General features: G+C 42.1%; 2 protein-coding genes across 4 annotated transcripts in view; both read left to right on the forward strand.

Annotated features, from left to right (window-relative positions):
* Nucleotides 1-16,496, forward strand: part of ldah (lipid droplet associated hydrolase) — a 255,730-nt gene extending 239,234 nt beyond the window's left edge. For all 3 annotated transcript variants that reach the window (XM_060853789.1, XM_060853778.1, XM_060853800.1), the window contains exons 6-7: nt 1,094-1,176; nt 15,807-16,496. In XM_060853789.1, the coding sequence (XP_060709772.1) occupies nt 1,094-1,176; nt 15,807-16,001 (278 nt within the window). In that variant the 3' untranslated portion in view covers nt 16,002-16,496. The remainder of the gene's footprint in view (nt 1-1,093; nt 1,177-15,806) is intronic.
* LOC132834796 (NADH dehydrogenase [ubiquinone] 1 alpha subcomplex subunit 5-like) lies at nt 12,910-13,366 on the forward strand. The gene has a single exon (XM_060853839.1). It carries the CDS (start codon nt 12,931-12,933, stop codon nt 13,279-13,281), a length of 351 nt encoding a protein of 116 aa, XP_060709822.1. The 5' UTR covers nt 12,910-12,930; the 3' UTR covers nt 13,282-13,366.
* Nucleotides 16,497-27,361: the final 10,865 nt, after the last annotated feature.

The raw sequence follows: 27,361 nt of genomic DNA on the forward strand, positions 1-27,361 counted from the left end.
CGAAAGATACAGAGTTGACTGTTTAGGATTGAGATGAGGAGAAATGTCTGCACCTCAAGTATGGTGAGCCTTTGAAATTCTCTGCTATAGAAAGTGGCTGAGGTCAAAATATTGAATGTTTTCAGAATGGACTTAGATATAGCCTTAGGTCTGAAGGGATCAAAGTGTATGGAAGAAATCAAGAGCCAGGTATTGAGTTGGCTGATCAGCCATGATCATATTCACTGCAGGATGAATGGCCCACTTCTGCTTCTGTTTTCTATGTTTTTGTTGAAAATAGTTTGATATAACTTGGTTAAACTGGTAATGAATTGCAGATTCATGTAAGATCTTGTTTTTGTAATAAACAAATTTAGACCAGCAGAAATAGACCTGTTTAAATATTATTTTACTGAAGGTAATGTCTGGGTCTCAACTTGTGGTTGGGTAAATTGCCAAGTGAGGTGAGGTATTTGCTGGTTGCCGGAGACATGGAGTGGCCGGTCAGTTTCCTTGTTTCTGAACTGGAAACTCCTAGTGAAAAAACAAAGATGACCCAGAAGTACCATTCCATTTAGAAGCTGTGCCAGTCAACTCACCTCATGGGGAAGTCTATGGCTGCTTGGGAGGACCTCGAGAAGAGAGTAGATAAATAAACCAAATTTGGGTTAGCAGAACAGAAATGTTTAGCCACCCAGATCACAGGGTGCCAGGTTTGATTCCAGATCTGTGCTGAAACAATATGATCTGAACCAAAACAGTTCTTCAGGTGTGACATCGCAATTTCTCAGGCCAGCACTAAGAGGAAAGTATGTCTCCAGAAATTTTGGTCTAGTTTTCTTGTTTTAAACATTTATTCAACCTATTTATATTTAATTGTCCCACCTTTTAAAATTTCTATCATGTCACCATCTTCAATGTTCTCATAAATATAATCACTTTCACTAATTAGTTATTGTCTGCCAAGTGTTCTACAGAAAATTATTTTATCTATCCCGGTGTTTAGGATTAAATGTTTTCTGATTGTTTTTACTGTAGAAAGGAAAAGTATGTTGAAGTGTTATGTTTAGTCTTTTGATGATCTGTTTAACTGAGAATTCCTATCTCTTTTTAGCTAATGCCATGTACATGGGAAGCCAGGAAATGATGTACGTTGTCCAGAGAGATGATCCCACTATAAGACGGTACTTGGACAAGGTATTGTAGTTTCAAGATTGTGGTCAAAATACTGACAATTTACAATTAGCAATCATTGTTTCAAGTATGGGAAGACAATGTGTTCCAATGTGGGTTATCCAAATGGGGTTGAAACTCCGCCACCCATCAGTAAGTTAAATGAGTTAGTGCTGCCTGTCTGTATCAGCACTTCCAGATCCTGTTACAGTTCAGCCAGGTGTCCCAACTGAAGGAAAACCTCCTGTACTGTACCAATCCAAACGCAACTCACTGCCTTGCCCTCGAATAAGACATTTCCGGCTCTGCATTCTTGAGCAGCGAGCAGAATTCTCATACACACCTCAATCAGCAATGGCAGCCTGCTGCTGACCACAATAATAGATTGGACCTTCCAGTGCCACCATTGGATTGGTGAAAGAGATACCCTACCACCACCTGCCAAATAGCACGTGGTTACCTTGCAACCCTTCAAACGCTGCTGGGATTTGTTATTAACCTCTGCAATGAATCTGGTTTTGTTGACATGCATCAATTGGTCATGAAAGATTCAAAATTAATGGCATCCTTTAAAAGTGCTGCTGTCCATACACAAGATGTGACTATTTATGTTGTGGACCAAAATTGGGGGACCATGTTTTCTTTTCAAATTGAACATACTTGGAAAAGATTTCATTTGAAATGAAAGCAGTGTTCTGTTATGGCTTAAAATGTAATAGTAATTCATTGGTATTGATTTAATGTTAACTCATGAACAATTTGTGTGCTGTCACATTTGGAGTACTGTGTTCAGTTCTGGGCACCTTATTTAATGAAGGATGTTAAAGCCCTGGACAGTGCAAAGAAGAATTCCTAGAAGGAGACCAGGACTGAAGGATTTTAGATACAAGGAGAGATTAGGGAAGTTAGATTAATTCTTGTTCGAGCAGAAAAGATTAAAGGGTTAACTAATTGAGATGGTCAAAATTAAGACAGAGTAAAGGAAGACATTCTGTTTCCACTAGTTGGTACATCAGTAACTGGAGGTAAAATTTCAGGATTGTCAGCAAGAGAGCAGGGAAAGTGGTGGAGGCAGATTCCATAGGAGGTTTCAAAAGAGAGCTGGAGATAGATTTGAAAGTGATGAATTTTGAGGGCTAGGGAGAGAGGGCTGGCAAATGGAATTATCTGCATAAGTCTTTCGAGAGCCAGTACAGACAGAATGGGTCAAATGGCCTCATTTTGTACTGTAAAATTCTCAACATATAAACTCTAGTGGTTACAAGAGTAGGTCAGAGACCAGGAATACTGCAACAGGTAACTCACCTCCTGACTCCCCAAAAACTGTCTACAATCAACAGGTGTGATGGAATACTCTGCACTTACCTGGATGGGTGCAGCTCCAACAAGACTCAAGAAGCCTGACACCATCCAGGATAAAGCAGCCGGTTTGATTGGCACCACATCTAGAAACATTTACTCCCTCCACCAGCAGCGTTCAGTCGCAGCAGTGTGTACTATCTCGAAGATGCACTGCAGAACCTCACCAAAGATCCTCAGACAGCACCTCCCAAATGCAGAAACACTTCCATCGAGAAGGACAAGGGCAGTAGATATAAGAGAACACCACCACCTTCAAGTTCCCCTCCAAGCCACTCACCATCCTGACTTGGAAATATATCACCATTCCTTCACTGTTGTTGGGTCAAAATCCTGGAATTCCCTCCCTAAGGGCATTATAGGTCAACCTACAGTACATGACTGCAGTGGTTCAAGAAGGCAGCTCACCACCACTTTCTCAAGGGGCAACTAGGGACGGGCAGTAAATGCTGGCCAGCCAGCGACACCCATTTGCCACGTGTAAATTTTTAAAATGTCAAAGTCATCAGCTTCAATCCTTTTTTTTGCTTTCTCACAACATGCTGCAGTTACAGTTCAGGTACCAGTATTTACTGAAGGTGCTGTGCAAGTGTGCATCATAAACTCATGCTGATCTGCAAGATCAGCTTTCTACTCAGTCCAGGTGGAGCTTTATCCATCTAATGTCACCAAAGACTAGAATGTACTGTTGGCTGCTCACCATCAAAAACATAATGCGGTCGATTGTACTGTTGTTAAATGTAAATTTTGAAATATGAAAGTTTGCTTCGTATGACGAATTGAAACTCATATCATATTGGCAGGCATTTAATTCTGTTTTCATAGTGCATAAGCTGACTCAGTGCCAGAAACATAGTACTAGATTTAGTCCCCAGCCATGAAATCGGTGGCCAAAGTTTACATGCACCGCAGAATCTGTGAACTTCTAACATAGAGTCATAGAGATGTACAGCATGGAAACAGACCCTTCGGTCTAACTCGTCCATGCCGACCAGATATCCCAACCCAATCTAGTCCCACCTACCAGCACCCAGCCCATATCCCTCTAAACCCTTCCTATTCATGTACCCATCCAGATGCCTTTTAAATGTTGCAATTGTACCAGACTCCACCACTTCCTCTGGCAGCTCACACAATACACGTACCACCCTCTGTGTGAAAACATTGCCCCCTCAGGTCTCTTTTATATCTTTCCCCTATCACCCTAAACCTATGCCCTCTAGTTCTGGACTCACCCACTCCAGAGTAAAGACTTTGTCTGTTTATCCTATCCATGTCCCTCATGGTTTTTTATAAACCTCTATAAGGTCACCCCTCAGCCTCCGACTGTAAAGAGAAAACAGCCCTAGCCTATTCAACCACTCCCTATAGCTCAAATCCTCCAACCCTGGCAACATCCTTGTAAATCTTTTCTGAACCCTTTCAAGTTTCACAACATCCTTCCGATAGGAAGGAGACCAGATTTACACGCAATATTTCAAAAGTAGCCTAACCAACATCTTGTACAGCCGCAGCATGACGCCCCAACTCCTGTACTCAATATATTGACATGATTTGTTCGTTCAGCAAATTTGCATTAATAATAATAGAAATTCCACAGACGTGTTTTTATTGCCCAGAGTTTGTAGTCAGCAACAAAGGAAATAGTGCTTGCTTACTTTTCACTCCAGTGACAGCAGTCCCCAGAATTTTCTCACCAGTCAAATGAAGATGTTACACCATTGTGTACCTGATCCAGTAGAGTGCCTTTTATAAAGGAATCAGTCCTGTAACCAGAGCTGTTTACCAGCATACAGTTCACTGTACTGTTCAGTAGTTGTGTGTTTGCATGCCTGAGGAAGAAGGGTTAAAGAATGGTCATGAACCAATACATTGAAGATCCTCAATCAATTTTATGGTGTTAACAGATCTCAGAAGAACTCAGTGTTCATCAGCATAATGCCATTCTTCATTTATTCCACAGTCCACTCCATAGTCCTGAACCCAACTCTTCACTCTCTGATAATACCCAGGGGAATGTCCATTCATTGACCCTACATCCAGCATGATCGCCTCACCCTGTCACAGCTATTGTCTCAGGAATCTGTTTTCCTGGTTACTCTAACAATACTCCTAGACCCTGCATTATCACACTGTCTTCAAAGTAAATTTGTAGCCACCTGCTTCTGCTCCAATCCCAATGCGCACCTTCCTTTTAATACCCAGCTTGTTCCCCCCACACACCCTCATCTTAGTAACTATCGACTATGCCATTACCACACAGAGAAACGGCTCCTAATCCAGTGGTGCACTGGTAGATGAACAAGGTAAGTATGTTGAAAAACCTGGCATTGAAACAAGGAAAAAAAATTTGAGTCTGAGTTTATGGAGTATTTAAGTGAGGTGAGAAAAGAGAGGTGCCAGAGAAATACTTGCTATCTGAGAAAAAAAAATTTAAAAGGCAACAAATTGGAGATGAGGACAGTGTTGAGACATTTTTTAAGAGATGTACAAAGATGAAGTATGATAAAGAAATCAATAAGCACACTGAGAGACAGAAGAAATTACAGATGGGAGAAAGAGTTGAGGGTCAGTTACAAGAAGATGGTGGCACAATTTCACTCTTATTTTTAGCTTGGTGCCACGAACAAAAACCATCAGCTAATTATTAAAATAAAATCTATTTACAAGGCCATAATGATTCAGAGCGTGAAGGCAAGTACTGAGGTCTTGTGACCAGCTGCCTGTCAGTGTTTCTTTTTGCCAAAAGTGTTTTGAGAGATCTCAAAGCTATAATTCATGAAGTATAATGATTTAGGGGAAAAAGAATCAAATAAACACTCTGGCTTTTCTGAAGTTTAGTGGTAACAGCTGGCAGTATAATGCAACTCCAGGGGCACTCTAATCACCTTGCATGATCGATGCAGCTCATTGTATTTCCCAAGAGAACTTTCCATTACTAATTGCAATTGGCTGTTTTCAAATTGTCTTTCGTCTGGATATAGAATGTTTATCAGCAATATATCTACACCTACCTTGTTTGATTGCTCCAAAATAAACAGCTGTAATCAGGATAATGAGCTTCCTACTTCTTGTGAAAGTTATATTGCAATCGTGTTATTCCTTCTGTCAGTCTAATCTATCAAATGTGAGTCAAGCTGAAGATCTTTCCTGGGTATTAAGCATTTGGCTGGATGCCCTGTGATTAGGGCTCAGTTATGTTTCTCTAACAGTTGTACTTTAGAATCTGTGGGTAGAAATGTCTGGGTTGCAGACTGGAGGGGTGGGGAATGATGTAAACGGATTGCACCCCCAGGGGATGTCGCCGGGGACCAGACAGACAAGCAGACTGGGGCTCCCATCCCCACCCGTCAGCCAATCAGCTCCAATAATCCCAGGAGTGCCAGACCTCCACAATTGATGATGCCGGCAAGAGGCCTAATGGAATACGAGATCCAGGGGGCATTTAGCAGAGAGAGTTTGCGCAAATTAGCAGTGGGGTGAGGGGAGTTGAATTTTGACGTAGGCCTCAAGAGGTTACTGTCTCCTTGGGGTATGTCCCTGAGGGGCAAAATACATTCTCAAAAAGCAGCACCCCCTTCCTAACCACCGTTTTAAAACTTGCGCAAATAAAAAGGTCACTGACTGGCCAGGCTGCCATGTTTGGTGTGGGCAGGGCCATATTAGGATCAACTGAATGTTTGAAAAGCTCAGATGTTGCTGCTTATCCATTCCCTCTGTTATGGGTGTGAGCTCAGAGGATACTGGGAAACATAGAAACAGAGATGATAGGAGCAAGCCATTTGACCCTTCAAGCCTGTTCCCCCATTCAATATGGTCATAGCCCAATACCCTCATCTCGCCCTCTCCCCATGTTCCTTAATCCCCATGAAGCTATTGAGCAGGGGACCATCACTATTTTCCATCCTGTCCCATCCTAAACAGTGATGACAGTACAGTGGCTCAGTGGTTAGCACTGCTGCCTCACAGTGCCAGGGATCCAGGTTCGATTCCACCCATGGGTATCTGTGTGGAGTTTGCACATTCTCCCTGTGTCTGCATGGGTTTTCTCTGGGTGCTCTGGTTTCCTCCCACAGTCCAAAGATGTGCAGGTTAGGAGGATTGACCATGGTAAATTGTCCATAGTGTTCAGGGATGTGAAGGCTAGGTGGGTTCGCGATGGGAAATGCAGGTTATAGGGATAGGTGGAGGACTGGGTTTGGGCAAGATGCTGTTCAGAGGCTTAATGCAGACTCAATGAGCTGAATCACTTCTGATGTGATGTGATTTTATTTGATTTATTTGCTGTCACGTTTACCAGGGTACAGTGAAAAGTGCTGTTTTACATGCTTACAGGCAGATCATACTATACAGGTGTATCAGGGTAACAGAACAGAATGCAGGATATTGTTACAACTGTCAGGAAGAGGCAGAGAGAGATCACCATTCACCTTAAAGGGGTCCATTCAAAAGTCTCTTGACAGCGGGGAAGAAGCTGTCCTTGAATCAGTTTGTACATCTTCTGCATGATGGAAGAGGGTAGAAGAGAGTAAAACCGGGGTGGGGGAGGTGCTCTTTCATTCTGTCAGTAAGTATGGGTGAAATCAGTGGATGGAAGGCTGCGTTAAATGGTGACTAGGCTGTGTTCACAACTCTTTGTAGTTTCTTGCACTCTTGGGGAGAGCAGTTGCTTTACCACGCTGTGATACATCCAGATTGGATGCTTTCTGTGGTGAATTATACAAATTTGTAAGAGTTTTTATTGACATCCGGCATTTCCTTAGCGTCTTGAGGAAGTAGAGGCGTTGTTGGGTTTTCCTACGTGGGTGTACCGGGTAAGATTGTTGGTGGTTGTCACCCACAGGCACATGATGCTCTCAACTAACTTCACCTGAGCACCATTGCTGCAGACAGGGGCATGTCCTCCACTGCACCTCCTGAAGTCAATGTACTGTCGGGGTTCATGATTCTACATAATATCCAGCTTTATAATCCAAAGAATTGTGGACAATTGACAACAATAGAAATGAGATTTGTTTCTTTAATTTGAATTGATTTTCTTTTCAAGTTTTACCTTGATCAGAATTGAATTCCCCATCCCACTGTAAGAATCATCATTGAAACAGACAAATTCACCACCAAAATCCAAGAAAGACCAAAAAAAATCATCATTTTTTGTTGCATTCAGAGTCAACCAATCAGAGTCCACTTTCCAACCATTAGTGTTAAACCATTCCCCTGTCATAAACTGATATTCTCACAAATTGTCCAGATGAGTTTTTGTTTTAATTCTTTTTGGGTTATGAATATCACTGGCAATGCCATCAAGTGCCACTTGTACCTAATAAGTTTTGAACTGAGTTACCTGCTAGGTCATTTCAGAAGACAGTTCACAGCTAATAATATTTGTGTGGATCTGGGGTCACATATGGACTGGATCAGGTAAAGATGGCAGATTTCCTTGGTAATAGTGAACAATATGAGTAAAGAAACTACCTCTAACACCCGTCCTATATCTATCACCCCTCAATTTAAAGCTATGTCCTCTCATGCTAGCCATCACCATCCGAGGAAAAAGGCTCTCACTGTCCACCCTATCTAACCCTCTGATTATCTTATATGTCTTAATTAAGTCACCTCTCAACCTTCTTCTCTCTAAAAAAAATCAGCCTCACGTCCTCACCCTTTCCTCATAAGACCCTCCCTCTATACCAGGCAACATCCTCGTAAATCTCCTCTGAGCCCTTTCCAAAGCTTCCACATCCTTCCTATAATGCGGTGACCAGAACTGTACGCAATGCTGAACAAAGAGACCTTGGAGTGCAGGTTCATAGCGCCTTGAAAGTTGAGTCACAGGTGGATAGGATAGTGAAGAAGGCGTTTGGTATGCTTTCCTTTATTGGTCAGAGTATTGAGTTCAGGGGTTGGGAGGTCATTTTGTGGCTATACAGGACATTGGTTAGGCCACTGTTGGAAAGTTGTGTGCAGTTCTGGTCTCCTTCCTATCGGAAAGATGTTGTGAAATTTGAAAGGGTTCAGAAAAGATTTACAAGGATGTTGCCAGGGTTGGAGGAAGTAAGCTGTAGGGAGAGGCTGAACAGGCTGGGGCTGTTTTCCCTGGAGTGTCGGAGGCTGAGGGGTGACCTTATAGAAGTTTACAAAATTATGAAGGGCATGAATAGGGTAAATAGGCAAAGTATTTTCCCTGGGGTCAGGGAGTCCAGAACTAGAGGGCATAGGTTTAGGGTGAGAGGGGAAAGGCTGGTACAATTGCAACATTTAAGAGGCATTTGGATGGGTATATGAATAGGATGGGTTTGGAGAGATATGGGCCGGGTGCTGGCAGGTGGGACTAGATTGGGTTGGGATATGTGGTCGGCATGGACGGGTTGGACCGAAGGGTCTGTTTCCATGTTGTACATCTCTGTGACTCTAAGTGCAGAAGCACCAGAGTTTTGTACAGCTGCAGCATGACCTCGTGGCTCCGAAACTCAATCCCTCTACCGATAAAAGCTAACCCACAGTATGCCTTCTTAACAACCCCATCAACCTGGGTGGCAACTTTCAAAAATCAATGTACATAGACACCAAGATCTCTCTACTCATCTGTACTACAAAAAATCTTACCAATAGCCAGTACTCTTTATTCCTGTTGCTCCTTCCAAAGTGAATCACCTCACACTTGTCTGCATTAAACTCCATTTGCCGTCTCTCAGCCCAGCTCTGCAGTTTATCTATGTACCTCTGTAATCTGCAACATCCTTCAGCACTATCTACAACTCTACCGACCTTAGTATCATCCACAAATCTGGTGACCCAATCTTCTGTGCTCTCTTCTAGGTCTTTTTTAAAAATAACAAACAGCAGTGGCCCCAAAATTGATCTTTGGAGTACACCACTAGTAACTGAACTCCAGGATGAACATTTTCCATCAACCACCACTCTCTGTCTTCTTTCAGCTAGCCAATGTCTGATCCAAACTGCTAAATCACCCTCAATCACATGCCTCCGTATTTTATGCAATAGCCTACCATTTGGAACCTTATCAAATACCTTACTGAAATCCATATACACCACATCAATGGCTTTACCCTCATCCACCTGTTTGGTTACCATCTCAAAGAACTCAATAAGGTTAGTGAGGCACGACCTACCCTTCACAAAACCGTGTTGACTATTCCTAATCCACTTATTCCCCTCTAGATGATTATAAATCCTATCACTTGTAATCTTTTCTAAAAACCAAAGTAAGCCTCACTGGTCTATAATTGTCAGGGTTGTCTCTACTTCCCTTCTTGAACAAAGGGACAATATTTACACCCGCAATTCTTTGACTTTTTAGTTAGATTAGATTACCTATGGTGTGGAAACAGGCCCTTCGGTCCGACCAGTCCACACTGACCCTCCGAAGAGTAACCCACCCAGACCCATTTCGCTCTGACTCATGCACCTAACACTATGGGCAATTTAGCACGGCCAATTCACCTGACCTGCACATCTTTGTGATTGTGGGAGGAAACCAGAACACCGGGAGGAATCCCACACAGACATGGGGAGAATGTGCAAACCACACAGACAGTCGCCCAAGGCTGGAATCGAACCCGAGACCGGAATCAAACCCGAGACCCTGGTGCTGTGAGGCAGCAGTGCTAACCACTGAGCCACCACTCTCTTCATTTTAATATACATGTAGTAGCTCTTACTGGAAGTTTTATGTTTCTTGCATGTTTGCCGTCAGTAATCTATATTGTGTCCTTATTTTTTTTTTGCTATCTCCTGGTTTTTAAATGATTTCCAATCTTCTGAATTAATCGTTGCCAATTTGTATGTTTTTTCTTTTAAATCGATCCCATCCTTACCTTGCTTAGATGGATCATCCATCTCATAGTTAATGCAATTTATCTCTATTAAGATATCCAAAGTATTTCCTTAGATATTTCCCACTGCTTATTGTCAGCTTACCTATTTCCACACTCCACTTTAGACAAATCTTTCTTCATAAACTTATAATTGGCTGTATTTCAGTTCAGGAAACTAGTTTCAGCCTCATGTTTTTCACTCCCCAAACTGAATATGAAATTCGTCATGTTTTCATCACTCTTCCCTTGAGGATGCTGTAAGAATCATTAATCATTTATTAATCAATCTAATTATACATTACCAGATACAAAACAGCCTGTTCCCTGGTAACATCTGCAACGTATTCTTCAAAGAAATTATCCAAAATGCTCTCCATGAGCTCATCCTCAAAATGGACGGCACAGTGGCTCAGTGGTTAGCACTGCTACCTGACAGCACCGGGGTCCCAGGTTCGATTCCAGCCTTGGGTGGCTGCCTGTGTGGAGTTTGCACACTTTCCCTGGGTTTGCTCTGGGTGCTCCGGTTTCCTCCCACAATCCAAAAACGTGCAAGTCAGGTGAATTGGCCATGCTAAATTGCCCATAGTGTTAGGTTTCATTAGTCAAAGGGAGATGGGGTCTGGGCGGTTTACTCTTCGGAGGGTCGGTGTGGGCCGAAGGGCCTGTTTCCACACTGTAGGAAATCTAATCTGAAAAAAAATCCATTACTACTTTGTGGGTGGCACGGTGGCACAGTGGTTAGCATTGCTGCCTCACAGCGCCAGAGACCCAGGTTCAATTCCCACCTCAGGCGACTAACAATGTGGAGTTTGCACATTCTCCCTGTGTCTGCGTGGGTTTCCTCCGGGTGCTCCAGTTTCCTCCCACAGTCCAAAAATGTGCAGGTTAAGTGAATTAGCCATGCTAAATTGCCCCTAGTGCTAGGTGCAGGGGTAAATGTAGGGGAATGGGTCTGGGTGAGTGCGCTTCGACAGGTCGGTGTGGACTTGTTGGGCCAAAGGGCCTGTTTCCACACTGTGAGTAATCTAATCTCTTTTGCCAATTTGATTTCTCTAATGTATGTATTAAGATTCAAGTTGTCTTTATTGCATTACCATTTTAGCAAGCTCCTGTTATGTACTAATTTATGCTCTATCCAACAGTTTCATTTCAGTAAACGACCTTGTGAAGTTATCGGTAGTAACTTCTTTGCTTTTCGTTCTAATCTTCACCTTTGTGGGCGGCACGGTGGCACAGTGCTGTCTCACAGCACCTGAGACCCGGGTTCAATTCCCGATTCAGGCGACTGACTGTGTGGAGTTTGCACATTCTCCCCGTGTCTGCGTGGGTTTCCTCCGGGTGCTCCGGTTTCCTCCCACAGTCCAAAGATGTGCGGGTCAGGTGAATTGGCCATGCTAAATTGCCCGTAGTGTTAGGTAAGGGGTAAATGTAGGGGTATGGGTGGGTTGCGCTTCGGCGGGTCGGTGTGGACTTGTTGGGCTGAAGGGCCTGTTTCCACACTGTAATTAATCTAATCTAATCTGAACTGGTTCTTCATCTTGATTTCCCAAGCCAAGATTATTTTTCTAACCCTTCCTTATCAAAGCCTCTCCAGCTCGTGTTCCTTTCTGCTTGTCTTTTTAAAATGCCAGGTAACCCTGAATATTCAAATTTCAGATTTGGTTTTATGTCTGTATTGTCTATCAGATTATACCTAATTATTTGTATTCATGGCATCTATAGTTCATCCATCTTGTCATAAATGAATCATTCTTTCAAATAAGCTACCTTTAATTTTGACTTTTTTTTTTACAATGTTTCCCTATTCTGACCTTATTAATTAGCTATCCAGAATAGAATCCCTTCAGTGTGGAAACAAGCCATTTGGCCCAACAAATCCACACCAACTCTCCAAAGAATAACCCACCCAGACCCATTCCCCTACCCTATTGGTCTGCCTTTACCTCTGATTAATGCACCTAATCTACACATCCCTGAAGACTATGGGCAATTTATCATGGCTATTTCACCCACCCTGCACTTCTTTGGATTGTGGAAGGAAAACAGAGCACCTGGAGGAAACCCATGCAGACACTGGGAGAATGTGCAAATTTCACATAGACAGTCAACCGAGGCTGGAATTGAACCCATGTTCCTGGCACTGTGAGGCACTGAACCACTGTGCTACCCAATTTATAACTTTATAGATTTCCCCTTACCTGAACTTCAGTGTATAATTTAGTTTATATAACTCTGGCTGTAGAAGAATTTTAATGCACCAGCACTCTGGTTGCAGTGTGATTTGGGTGAAAGCTCTCCCAATAGTGTTGCTGCATTTCCAAGTACCAGTGAACATGATTTGTAAACCATTTCTTGCAGCCCAGTCTGTGAGCCATCTATGAACCTCTGATGGTATTGAATGTATGACAATTGTTCATGGTTCATTTATGAACCAGCAATAATTATTGTAGTGATTGTAATGAGGTCAGCCAGGTGGACCTCATAGAATATGAGTTCCCTGATTGGAGCTGTGAATTTGGTCCAATCACAGAGCCCTGACTGACAGATAAGAATAGGAGTGTCACAGTGCACCGCGGCGACAATGGCTGGTGTCCTGAAGAAAACTACTGGGCTGGTGGGTCTTGCTGTGGCCCAGAATCCTCATGAGAATTTAAGGATTCTGTACACCAGAATTCTTACTGTTTTACAATCTGTGCCTCAGGATGTAGCCTATCGAAAATACACGGAGCAGATCATCAACGAAAGGCTTAACTTGGTAAAATCAGAGCGCAATGTTCAAAAACTAGAAGACAAAATCAACTGTGGACAGATTGAAGAAGTCATTTCACAGGCTGAGAGTGAACTTTCTCTGGCATACAAAATGGCCAAGTGGAAACCTTGGGAACCATTAATAGAAGAAGCCTCTCACAACCAATGGAAATGGCCAGTTTAAATTTTATGTAAATGACGTTGCTTTATTCAGAAAATCATACTGTCTGTTCTGTCAGTTTCAACTGGTATCAATGTTATTAAAATTTATTGGTGTAAAAAAAAGAATAGGAGTGTCAGTCATCCTGTTCACTCTGAGAGCTGGCCCTGAGGGAGCTGGATCAGTGTCAAGGGTCCTCCATGTGCAAATAAAGGGTGATTTGGTGACAGGATACCAACCTCTGTGAAATTTTCACAATTTTCTTTGTGGCCTTTAATTTGCCTCCTGGGTCTCAAATTCCTCAGGCGAACATCTTAGTGACTTCTGCCGATGTCCTTGATACCTACGTAAACCATGATAACTGGATCTTGCAGTGGTTCTTCTCCAAACCTGAAGACTTGTTCTTAACCCTGAGATCTGGCAAGGAAAAATGCAACCATGTGGGCTCTCACTGAGCTGCAGAGAACAGTATCTATCCCGTAACCATATTGATCCCCTCAACTAGTCCATTCCTTTTTCTACTCCCCAGTTTAAATGGCTTCTTGCACCAAGGTACTATATTTGGTTTGTCCATCATCCCTTGAATCCCTGGTCTTGTACACACAGGCAACAAGATCCTTTCCCTGTTGGTCATTGCAAAGACTGAGCCTCCTCCTTTGCTTTGCAAGGATATCTTGCAGTGGTTCTTCTCCAAACCTGAAGACTTGTTCTTAACCCTGAAACCTGGCAAGGATATCTCCAAATTTTTCTCACTTAGACTCTCCTTTAGTCCCTTAACCTGGGCTAAATCTGAAGGCCTTAATTTCTTGGGTATAACTGCCTCCTGGAATAAAATAATCACATAACTTTAAACCTCACTGATGAATCATAGCTTCTGAAGCTTGGATTCACACTCCACCCCGAGTTAAAGTTTCCCGATCTGCAAACACTAACTGCAGGTATGGGTTTTGGGGATCGCACTAAAGTCAACCAGCTGCCAAATGCTGCAGCTACAGCACTTCACCTGCACTGTCAATGTTATTGTTTTGTATTTAACTAATTAGAGTTTAAGTTGGAAATATCACTCAATTTTCTGTTTATAGTTTTCAATTGAGATAATAGCCTTGGCGAAATAATTAGATTTAGTCATATGCTTTAGGTCTTTACTGTAATTTAGTCCACATCCTAAATTCAGCTATTGTTCCAGTTTATGTGCATAGGTTCAAGAAGGCATCCATGATTACCTTTCCCAGGGTCATTAAGGATGGGTAGTAATTGTTGGCTTCATCAGAAATGCACACATCCCTGCATATTTTTAAAAATCAAGCAGTACCCCATACTCACCTCATTATAGTCCCATTATGCCAAATCCTGGCACAAATTGCATTCACTGTTCTTTGGTATTGCTCTTATTAACTCAGTTCCAATTTTACTTATCCTGATTTGAAATTTCTAAATTATTAGCTCATAGTTTAAGTCAGTGCCCTTACAGAGAATAGAGCAATACCAGCTAAACGTTTTTCTGCTTTCTTTCCGATATTAAGTTTAAATGGATGAGCATTTTGGATTCCAAGAATGTCCTAGATTTGTCCAAAAATAATATCATTACAAAGATATCGTAAGTACAAGCCGTGCCTAGTGATGTATTCTCACAGTATTTTAAACAGTATCTTGTTCATATACCGAGTAATCAGGACATGCTGTGACCTCTGAACTTTGGACACTTGTTTCTATGACAGCTGCAATAAATATTAGTTAATTTCTTCCCAGCAATACCATAGTGCATTGTCTTAATACTGTAATGAAAAATCGAGCCATATCACATAACAATTTATGTGTAACTTTACTTTGATTATTCTTGAATGTACTCTTTGAATCTGTCCCATCGATGAAAAACCAAACTTCTTGTAAAAAAGGAACTTTTCTCCAAAGCTCGCCTATATTCTTCATAATTACAGCTTTCAACTTGTACTTTTCTGTTAATTATGGTCCTCTGAGTTATGTACAGCAGGCTCTAGTAAATCTTCCACAAAACCTTTTGCAGGGATCTTTTGACATTTTCCAAATGGAATTTCTTAAACCAAACTACTGAATGTTGATTTCAGTTCACAGGACTTTCCAATCCAATTTCAAATAAAGTATGCTGTAAATCATTCTTTTCATCTTAATTTTCTCTACAATTACAGATGTGAAGTTTCCAGTAATTTCATGTGTAATGAATGTATAAAACTACATTTGTAACCTTTATTAAAGCCAACACAGTAAAATAATTTGCAGATCATTAGTGTAGAATTGAAAAACTTATGTGCCAAATGTACTAAATTAAATATAGAGATTTAATTTATTTAGAAATTGAGCTTGGGAAAATCTGGATTTCAAAGTACACTAGTTTGCTTGTTTCTCCTAATGTCATGAGATTAAACATTGCATAGTCTTCCATTAATGGTTGCAACATCTTGCCCTAAAATGCTTTCAAACTAGCTCAGTTCCGAATTAAATTCCATGTAACAAGTTGCTGTATTTGGGAATCAAAACTTTCCTGATGAACTGCAATTGTGTCTCCATTTTAGCTTATCTTTTACTATGGATATAATGACCACTGGTGTCCAATCACATATTATGAAGATATGAAGAAAAGCTTTCCTGAAGGAACCATTCATCTCTGCCAAAAAGGAATTCGCCATGCCTTTGTTTTGGATGCAAATTTAGAGATGGCTCAAATGCTAACAGACTGGTTATGTACGGATATAGCAAAGTTGTTATAAAGCCTTAGCATATGTATCATATAAAATGTAAGAGCTTTTTGAATAATATATGTTGCATTAATATACTCTTGTATGTCTGTTATGTTTTTAAAATTGAACAAAAATAAACTACATTTTATAAACATCTTGTAGGTGGGGGATATCCAATCCCTCTGCACCTCCATCCGCCATGACCAGGACCTCCAAGCCCTCGTTTTTCCTCTCCCGACGTCCCCAACAGTACCCTTTCATGAACATGCTCATTCGTTTGGCCTAACTGGTCCTCACCCTCAACAATTTCTCCTTCGACTCCTCCCACTTCCTCCAGACCAAAGGGGTAGCCTTGGGCCCACGTTTGGGCCCCAGCTATGCCTGTCTCTTTGTTGGCTACGTAGAACAGTCCATCTTCCGTAGTTACACCGGCACCACTCCCCACCTCTTCCTCCACTACATTGATGACTGCATTGGTGCCACCTCATGCTCCTGCGAGGAGGTTGAACAATTCATCAACTTCACCAACACATTCCACCCTGATCTTAAATTTACCTGGACCATCTCTGACACCTCCCTCCCCTTCCTGGACCTCTCCATCTCCATTAATGACGACTGACTTGACACTGACATTTTTTACAAACCTGCCAACTCCCACAGCTACCTGGATTACACCTCTTCCCACCCTACTTCTTGCAAAAATACCATCCCGTATTCCCAATTCCTCCGCCGTTTCTGCTCCCAGGAAGACCAGTTCCACCACAGAACACACCAGATGGCCTCCTTCTTTAGAGAGCGCAATTTCCCTTCCCACATGGTTAAAGATGCCCTCCAACGCATCTTGTCCACATCCCACACCTCCACTCTCACACCCCACCACTCCAACCGTAACAAGGACAGAATGCCCCTGGTGCTCACCTTCCACCCTACCAACCTTCGCATAAACCAAATCATCCGCCGACATTTCCACCACCTCCAAAAAGACCCCAACACCATGGATATATTTCCCTCCCCACCCCTTTCCACCTTCTGCAAAGACCATTCCCTCCGTGACTACCTGGTCAGGTCCATGTCCCCCTACAACCCACCCTCCCATCCTGGCACCTTCCCCTGCCACCGCAGGAATTGTAAAACCTGTGCCCACACCTCTCCCCTCATCTCCATCCAATGCCCTAAAGGAGCCTTCCACATCCATCAAAGTTTTACCTGCACATCCACCAATATCATTTATTGTATCTATTGCTCCCGATGCGGTCTCCTCAACATTGGGGAGACTGGATGCCTCCTAGCAGAGCGCTTTAGGGAACATCTCCGGGACACCCACACCAATCAACCCCAACTCCCTGTGGCCCAACATTTCAACTCCCCCTTCCACTCTGCCGAGGACATGGAGATCCTGGGCCTCTTTCACCACCGCTCCCTCACCACCAGACGCCTGGAGGAAGAACACCTCATCTTCCGCCTCGGAACATTTCAACCCGAGGGCATCAATGTGGACTTCAACAGTTTCCTCATTTCACCTTCCCCCACCTCATCCTAGTTCCAAACTTCCAGCTCAGCACTGTCCCCATGATTTGTCCTACCTGCCTATCTTCTCCACCTATCCACTCCACCCTCCTCCCTGACCTATTGCCTTCATCCCCTCTCCCACTCACCCATTGTACTCTTTTGTACTCTATGCTACTTTCTCCCCACCCCACCCTCCTCTAACTTATCTCTCCACGCTTCAGGCTCTCTGCCTTTATTCCTGATGAAGGACTTTTGCCTGAAACATCGATTTCACTGCTCCTTGGATGCTGCCTGAACTGCTGTGCTCTTCCAGCACCACTGATCCAGAATCTGGTTTCCAGCATCTGCAGTCATTGTTTTTACCTTGAAAAATAATTCACTAGAATGACTTTAGTTACAACCACTTTCAAAATATTTGTGATTGTTCTTCAGTTTTGTATCTATATCCATTTTCTGTGTGAGTAAATCTATTTCATATCAGGGTCATTTTTATGGGCTAACATTTGTTAACATTCACAGCCTACTTTTAGTTCATTAGTTTTGCTTTGGTTTTCAATCTAAAGAACAAATAACAGTACAGCACAGAACAGGCCCTTCAGCCCACGATGTTGTGCCGACCATTGATCCTAATGTAAGGTAAACCTAATGTATGAACCCTCAAATTTCTGTGACCATACACATGTCCAGCAGTCTCTTAAATATCCCCAATGACCCTGCCTCCACAACTGCTGCTGGCAACGCATTCCATGCTCTCACAACTCTCTGTGTAAAGAACCCGCCTCTGACATCCCCTCAATACTTTCCGCCAAACAGCTTAAAACTATGACCCCTCGTGTTAACAATTTCTGCCCTGGGAAATAGTCTCTGGCTATCGACTCTATGCCTCTCATTATCTGTATACCTCAATTAGGTCCCCTCTCTTCCTTCTTTTTTCCAATGAAAAAAGTCCGAGCTCAGTCAACCTCTCTTTGTAAGATAAGCCCTCCATTCCAGGCAGCATCCTGGTAAACCTCCTCTGAACCCTCTCCAAAGCATCCACATCTTTTCTATCATAGGGCGATCAGAACTGGACGCAGTATTCCAAGTGCGGTCTAACCAAAGTTTTATGGAGCTGCAACAAGATCTCACGGCTCTTAATCTCAATCCCCCTGTTACACACCATATGCTTTCTTAACAACCCTGTCCACTTGGTTGGCCATTTTAAGGGATCTATGTACCTGCACACCAAGATCCCGCTGTTCCTCTTTACTGCCAAGAATCCTGTCGTTAACCCTGTACTCAACTTTCAAATTCGACCTTCCAAAATGCATCACTTCGCATTTATCCAGGTTGAACTCCATCTGCCACCTCTCAGCCCATCTCTGCATCCTGTCAATGTCACGCAGCCTACAACAGTCCTCTATACTGTCAACGACACCTCCAATCTTTGTGTCGTCTGCAAACTTGCTGACCCATCCTTCAATCCCCTCATCCAAGTCATTAATAAAAATTACAAAGAGTAGAGGCCCAAGGACAGAGCCCTGTGGAATACCACTCACCAGTGTTGATTTGTTGCAAAGCATCGATGGAACTCTGCAAAATACTAATAAGGGAAGCGACTACAATATACCGTCAAATCACCCTGCTATGTTTCTCAACTTCACATTTATCAGGTCTCTCCTGACCAGAAACATGTTAAGACCAAACCAGTCAGTAAGATATTTCCAAAAGTGGAAAGTATTGTTTAATTGTTATAGGCACTGACATATTTGTAAAATAAATTATGAAATAAAGGGCTGCAACAGTGATACTGAGAAGGATTTATTTCCCTCTGGAGCAGTAGCATTGTGAATAATGCCCAGTGAACATAGCTATTCCCTGTGTTTATCAGACAACAACTGTAGAAATTCATTAAAACTGTATCTTATTGTTTTAGTGTTCATTCACAGGATGAAGGCATCGCTGGCTATGTCAGCATTTCATTGCCCATCCTTGTTGCAGTTAAAGGTCACCCACACTGATGTGGGTCTAGAATCACATGTTGACCAGACCAGGTAAGGATGGCAGCTATAGTTCCTGAAAAACTAGATGAGTTTTCCCTAACAGTCAACAACGGTCATGGTTAAAACTTAATTCCAGATTTTTGTTGAATTCAGATTCCACCACCTGCCATGGCATGATGCCAGCGCCCCAGAACATTATGTGGGTCTCGAGAATAAAAACCGAGCAATTATACCACCAGACTATCACCATCTTAATGGTGAAGAGTCTGATGAAGAGTTATCTTGAGTCGACAGGTTAGCTTGCTGTTTCTCCACAGATGCTGCCTGACCTGCTATGATTTCCAGCATTTTTTGTTTTCATCACCACCTTAATGTTCTACATGGAAACTTTGTTTGAATGTGTATTTTAGCCCCATCTTTTCATTCCTGTTTTGTTTGTCTAGTCAGAGAAACAGACTGCAAAGGCTCCTTCAGAACCACATCTGAAGTCCTTGTAACTAAAAGAACAGGCACCATACCATGCCCCTTAACTTTTCCTTCTCTTGCTGCAGAGAACCAACTGACTTTTAGTGGCAGCACTTCAGTCTCAAGATATTAGGGCAGAAAGGAAATTATTGGTCTAGATTTTCAGTCCTTCAGCAGATTCGAGAGAGCATAGGGGCAGAAATTTCCTTATTGGTGCGGTTTGCAGATTCTCCATTCACCTCTCTTGTCTCTATCCCACAACCATCCAATACTCTGCTTTTTCCTCATAATGAATTGACACAAATTGCATCCTTTCTTACAATTGCCAATATGGGCAATTAGAGGATATTCATTTAAAATCATCGAAACACAGTTTCTGCTGTTAGGGCCAAGTATCCTGCACTACGATGACTGAAGAGGCTTCCGGACTTTCAATTAAGAGGGATTCTCGAAGAATTTTGGCAAGCAGCAAATAAGCTGCCACTGTCTCCTACTGCAACAGCTGCCTCAGATATTCTGGAGTGCTCCTCCACCTCAGCTTGGTCTAGCACAGCTCCTAAACTCGGGCCAGAACTCATCTCCCGAGTGCAACTGAATGCAGTGACAGAAATGAGGCTACATTTCAATAGAACCATGAAATGCTTTCAGCATAAAAGAAGATAAAAGAGTCAGCATGGATTTATGAAGGGGAAATCATGCTTGACTGATCTTCTGGAATTTTTTGAGAATGTAACTCTGAAGATGGACGAGGGAGATCCAGTAGATGTAGTGTACCTGGACTTTCAGAAAGCTTTTGATAAAGTCCCACATAGGAGGTTAGTGAGTAAACTTAGGGCGCATGGTACTGGGGGCAAAGTACTAACTTGGATTGAAAGTTGGTTGGCTGACAGGAAACAAAGAGTAGTGATAAACGGCTCCATTTCGGAATGACAGGCAGTGACCAGTGGGGTACCGCAGGGATCCGTGCTGGGACTGCAGCTTTTCACAATATATGTTAATGATATAGAAGATGATATTAGTAATAACATTAGCAAATTTGCTGATGATACTAAGCTGGGTGGCAGGGTGAAATGTGATGAGGATGTTAGGAGATTACAAGGTGACCTGGACAGGTTGGGTGAGTGGTCAGATGCATGGCAGATGCAGTTTAATGTGGATAAATGTGTGGTTATCCACTTTGGTGGCAAGAACAGGAAGGCAGATTACTACCTAAATGGAATCAATTTAGGTAAAGGGGCAGTACAGAGAGATCTGGGTGTTCTTGTACACCAGTCAATGAAGGTAAGCATGCAGGTACAGCAGGTAGTGAAGAAGGCTAATAGCATGCTGGCCTTCATAACAAGAGGGATTGAGTATAGAAGCAAAGAGGTTCTTCTGCAGCTGTACAGGGCCCTGGTGAGATCACACCTGGAGTATTGTGTGCAGTTCTGGTCTCCAAATTTGAGGAAAGACATTCTGGCTATTGAGGGAGTGCAGCGTAGGTTCACGAGGTCAATTCCTGGAATGGCGGGACTACCTTACGCTGATAGACTGGAGTGACTTGGCTTGTATATCCTTGAGTTTAGCAGACTGAGATGGGATCTGATTGAGACATATAAGATTATTATAGGATTGGACACACTGGAGGCAGGAAACATGTTTCTGCTGATGGGTGAGTGCCAAACCAGAGGACACACTTAAAAATACGGGGTAGACCACTTAGGACAGTGATGAGGAGAAACTTCTTCACCCAGAGAGTGGTGGCTGTGTGGAATGCTCTGCTCCAGAGGGCAATGGAGGCCCAGTCTCTGGATTCATTTAAGAAAGAGTTGGACAGAGCTCTCAAGGATAGTGGAATCAAGGGTTATGGAGATAAGGCAGGAACAGGATACTGATTAAGGATGATCAGCCATGATCATATTGAATGGTGGTGCAGGCTCGAAGGGCAGAATGGCCTACTCCACCTATTGTCTATTGTCTATATTGTCTATTGATATTAGGGATGATATCAGGGTCTTCAGGTGCTTGTGGCTGTTTAGAGTCCATGATTTGGCTCCAGGATTTGGTTTGGGATTCCATGGAGTCAGTGGGGGGCAAGGGGAGGAGTTTCAGGATGCAAGAAGAAGGGGTGTCTGTTTCATCCTTTAGATAGCAGTTAGAGCAGTTTTCCTTTCCATGGCTAACTATTAAGTGAGTTGGAACTCTCCAACTCCAACTCAGTGTTTGGTACTTTCTTGGAGAGTTCCAGGTCCATTGGAGTTTTCGGCTGCATATTCACAATTCAGCAATGACTACCATCCTTTTAGGAAATTAGGGCTGAGCTTCTTTCTATAGACCCCAAATTAAAATACCTGGCAGGAGAAAACTTCAACAACCTTACTGCAAAACAGGTTCATCATATAGCCTGGCCTTCACTCCACAATGCATTCAAACACAGAGCAGAGCATTTCTTGCCAAGACAGAGGATTTATTACATTTCATGTCTAATGCGAAGATGGCACACCCTTCACATTTACCAGATTGAGAGCTGTGCTGCAGCCATAGTGAATGAGAGGGCTCTGACAGTGTGGGATATAGAAGGATGTAAGAGCACAGACAGTTCAATCTGTTGTATTTTAAATAATTTTAAAGTAAAGGAGATAGCTTTTCAGTGGGCTATTCGAAACCAAGAATCATGTCTTGAAGAACCAACTATTAAGAAAGTTATAACTGGACATCTGGACATCTCAAGGTAACCTTGAAGAGTAAGCATGGTTTTGTCAAAGGCGTGTCATGTTTAGCCAATTTAATGGAATTCTTTGACAGAAACGTGTCAAGTGAGTGGAAAGAAATCTGGCAGGTGGAGTTCAATGTAAGAAAATGTAAAGTGGTTTACTTTTGCAGTAAGAATAAAATGGGCAGAGCATTGTTTAAATGGAGAATGACTGTAGAATTCCAGGTGCAGAGTTGTCTAGTGGTCGAGTTGCTGTGTCACAAACAAGAGTACATGATGCACCAAGTAATTAAGATGACTAATGGGGTGCTGTCCTTTATTGTGAGAGGAATTGGGCATAAAAGTAATGATGTTTTGCTTCCATTGCACAGGGCATTGCTGAGAGCACGTCTCAAACACTGTGTGCAACTTTGGTCTCCCTATTTAAAGGAGGTCACAGATGCATTGGAGGCAGTTCAGGGGAGGTTTCATAAATTGATATCTGGAATGAACAGGTTGTCTTACAAGGATAAATTGGACAGGCTGGGCTTGTTTTCACTGGAATTTAAAAGAGTAAGGGGTAATTTGTTTGAAGAATGTAAATCCTGAATGGGTGTGACAAGGTGAATGTGGAAAGGATGTTCCTCTTCTGGGTAAGTTAAAGGCCACTGTTTAAAATCAGGCCTCGCCTTTTTGAGACTGAGAAAATTGAAATGTTTTTATTTGAGAGTTGTGTGACTTTAGAGCTCTTCCCCCAGAAGGTGCTGGAAACAGGGTCATTGAACATTTTTAAAGCGGAGTTAGATAGCTTTTGTTAGGGCAATCGGGAGTAGGTGTGGATGTGAAATCCAGAACGCAGCCATGATCTTATTGAATGATGGAGCATCCTGATGGGCCAAATGAACTACTTCTACTCCTAATTCATTTGCTCATTTGGAAGACTGGCCAGTTAGACCATGTCACCATTAAAAACCGTGTGTGGATTTAAAGGCTCCTTGCATCAGTAGCACTTGGATGGAGCACAACAGAAACTATTGCTGTTTTGGATCTCATGATCTGAATAATCCAGTCGTGACTCTACCACAGTTTGCAATCCTAATTTTAAGAAACCTTGCCTCAGAATTTAGACAGATCTCCTTGATCTGTCAGCCCCTTGCCTCATTTGTCTTCCAAGTAATTTTTCTCTGGAATTAGTGACTGTTTTAAGTTCCTTTGTTCTCTTGATGATCTATTATTATTGGGACACCTTTTGTGTATTCAACTATGAACATTTACAAAACATTTATGGAAATCCTCTGTAAGTTCTTAGCTTCATAATATTAGCACACCAGTGTTATACTCTAAGGGATCAACTTTAGCCACTCTTATCCTCTTTGCATACTCGCAGAAAAATCTGTTTTTATATATCTTGCATATATATATTCTCCTCTTTATTATTTTGTCATTATTCTTTGCTTGTTGAATTTTTTTTGTTGCAATCTTCTGCACAGTATTGTTTGGCTTTGCTTTCAATTTGGTATGACCTATGACTTCCTTAGTTAGCTGTGGATGGTGCAACCTTCTCATAGATTATTTCTTTCTCAATAATTATGCATACTTTATTTTATCAAGCCCAAGAATGGTCACATTCTCTGCAGCAATCTACATCTTGATCTGACAGTAATGAAGCTGAAAATGTGTTGCTGGAAAAGCACAGCAGGTCAGGCAGCATCCAAGGAACAGGAGATTCGACGTTTCGGGCATAAGCCCTTCTTCAGGATTCCTGAAGAAGGGTTTATGCCCGAAACGTCGAATCTCCTGTTCCTTGGATGCTGCCTGACCTGCTGCACTTTTCCAGCAACACATTTTCAGCTCTGATCTCCAGCATCTGCAGACCTCACTTTCTCCTGACAGTAATGAAGCATTGCACAGATGTGGGTTAGGCTTTCGGCCTTGAAGAGATCTAAAGTGTGCAAGCTGCATGGCACAGTCTTAAATGACCCCGTACAATCCTGCTTTTGAACTACTAAAGTACATTTGTATGCAAGCCCTGTGATGTTCAAATTCCTTGGCACAGCAGTTGAAGGAGCACTTGAGCTTGTTCTTGGGCCAGATGACTGACTTTCTTGCATCTGCACTTTTTCACCCTCTGTCGTACACAGTCTTTCACGAAATAGTTCCTCTTACAACTTGCCAGAAGTGAAATAACCATGCTGATCACTGTAAAATTGACTCTGTAATGTTGTTAGAATGTATTGTATTGCTTGTATGGAGATTTACCAAAACTACAAACTTAAATGTGTTATCTATTAATGCATTCCCCGTGATTTGAAAGTAGGAATCATTGCCCATCTCATCCTCTTCCCAGAACCTTAAGATTGCAGTAAATTGAAAAGTATCAGATTCATAGCACCACCAATGTCCATGTTTTGGCAGAACATTATTAATCCTTTCACCTATACTTCCCTTACAGGGTCAATTGATGAATGAAACCACAACACTGAAGAACTCAATCACTTCAGATTTTAAATTAATTTGGATATTTTGTTTGCATTTCCAATTGTTGATTGAAGGAATCATCAGTTGATATGTCTGCTCTTCGTGTACAGTTAAGGAGAAATATGTTATAGAAGATGAAAGAAAATTTCCATAATACTCTTTGAGGACTGTCTAACAGATGAGTGGACACAAAAAAATTACAAAGCAGATATAATGCAATTAACAGTGTGATACTTGTAAAGACAAGACTGAGCTGGATCAGGGCTGTGTGCGAGCTTAATGCAATGACAGTCCAACAGATGAGGCATGTTGCACTATAAATCAAACAAAACTTCCAACATATGGGTCTGTAAGCATTTCCTTTGTGTGTTCTTTCAGCTCCAAATGTAAGGAAGCAGATTAAACCATGAAAGAAGAATTGTGGAACCAGTCACAATTTTTTTAATGATAGATTTTGGGATATCTTCCATTTGTGCTATTCAGTTGATTTTAATTATTGCAGATGTCATCCACAGATTATTTCAAGTAAAAATGTTCTCATTTTCAGTCTGTGCACAATTTTTAGTCATGTGTTGAACCAAAAGGCATAATGATTAATGTCTTGATATAATGTCTTACTTAGACTGATGTAGGCAAGTTTATTATTGAGAAACATTCGAACAACGAAGTCCTTCTGATATTTTTTTCTTCAAGGATAGATGCTGAGGAAGTGCAATGTGAACAATTCAGGCCAAAGTTTATGTTTTAGAAAATGGAAACCTATTTGGGATTTGTTCTGCTGCTTCAGCACTTTTGCCCAGATTTTGTTCACGTACTGTGGTATTTGACTCTTGCAGAAATGCTGTTGAGAGTTTTCACCACATGGAAAATGAACCTAAACTGCACAGGAGCAGGTATCCTGTCACTAAGTCACCCTTTATTTAAGCATGATAGTACATGGGCTCTGACCTGCCAGCTCAGAGCCAGTCCCTAGACTGAAGAAACTTTCTGAATTTCCTGTTTATATTTTTTCTTTTTTTACTTTTTACATCTTTTTTATTTTTATTTTTCTCTCTCTCTTTTGCCCCCACACTACCACCTAACTGCAGCAATGCTTATATTTACCCCTGCACACATGTTGTGATTTCCTGTTTATTTTTTATATGAAGAAGAAACAAAGAACTTCAAAATAAGCTCCTCCTTAATCGAAGACACCAACAAGATCAATCTCCTCTTTAAAGAGCAGAGCCCTTCACTCCACACTGATCCAGCTCCCTCAGAGGCAGCTCTCAGAGTGAACAGAACCTCTGGCACTCCTGTTTATTTTTTCTTATTTTTTTCTTTTATTCTTTTACTTTTTTTAAAAGCCCCACACTACTGCCTGACTGCAGTCATGCTTAATATTTACCCCAGCACTCATGTTGTGATTTCCTGTTTATATCTAGCAGCCAGGATTGCCTGATTAGCCCATGTTAACAAACCCAATCAAGGATCCCATAGTCAATGAGATCCATATGGTCCTCGTTCCAATCCTTACAACTCAGAATAAGGCTTTTATTTGCAGTAATCTCTTGGTGAAAGGCATAAGTCCCACCCAATTGCAATGATATTGGAAACAGGAGACTCCCACCCACCAAGCCCCTCAGCCTAGGGAGTTCAAATGTGGCTAAACATTTTGTGCCAGAAAGACACTAAATAATTAAGAATGTAGGTATCAGGTTAGAAATCATACATCCAGAACTGAACATGAAGACAGAGTCAGCAGTTCTTCATAAGGTGAAAGCTGGCACAAGAAAAAAATCAGCTTTAACTACGTGTGAACAAAATTAGTCCATTTTTGTTTGCTGTGTGTCTAAGTTTACAAAAGTGAAACAAGTGGGCAGCACGGTGGCACAGTGGTTAGCACTGCTGCCTCACAGCGCCAGAGACCCGGGCTCATATCCCGCCTCAGGCGACTGACTGTGTGGAGTTTGCACGTTCTCCCCGTGTCTGTGTGGATTTCCTCCGGGTGCTCCGGTTTCCACCCATAGTCCAAAGATGTGCATGTCAGGTGAATTGGCCATGCTAAATTGCCCGTAGTGTTAGGTATAGGAGTATGGATGGGTTGCGCTTCGGTGGGTCGGTGTGGACTTGTTGGGCCGAAGGGCCTGTTTCCACACTGTAAGTAATCTAATCTAAATTAAAAAGAAAGGACAGGACTGTAACACTGGCTATGGATGGACTATCCCATGAGGAGAGGTTGAGGCTGTACTCATTGGAATTTAGAAAAATGAGAGGCAACCATATAAAAATGTAGAAATTCTTAG

The sequence above is a fragment of the Hemiscyllium ocellatum genome, chromosome 3 (genome assembly GCF_020745735.1).
Source record: "Hemiscyllium ocellatum isolate sHemOce1 chromosome 3, sHemOce1.pat.X.cur, whole genome shotgun sequence".
NCBI lineage: Eukaryota > Metazoa > Chordata > Chondrichthyes > Orectolobiformes > Hemiscylliidae > Hemiscyllium > Hemiscyllium ocellatum.

What these genes read in the sequence shown, in the direction of transcription:
- LOC132834796 (XM_060853839.1), top strand. Translation starts at nt 12,931, where the DNA reads ATGGCTGGTGTCCTGAAGAAAACTACTGGGCTGGTGGGTCTTGCTGTG.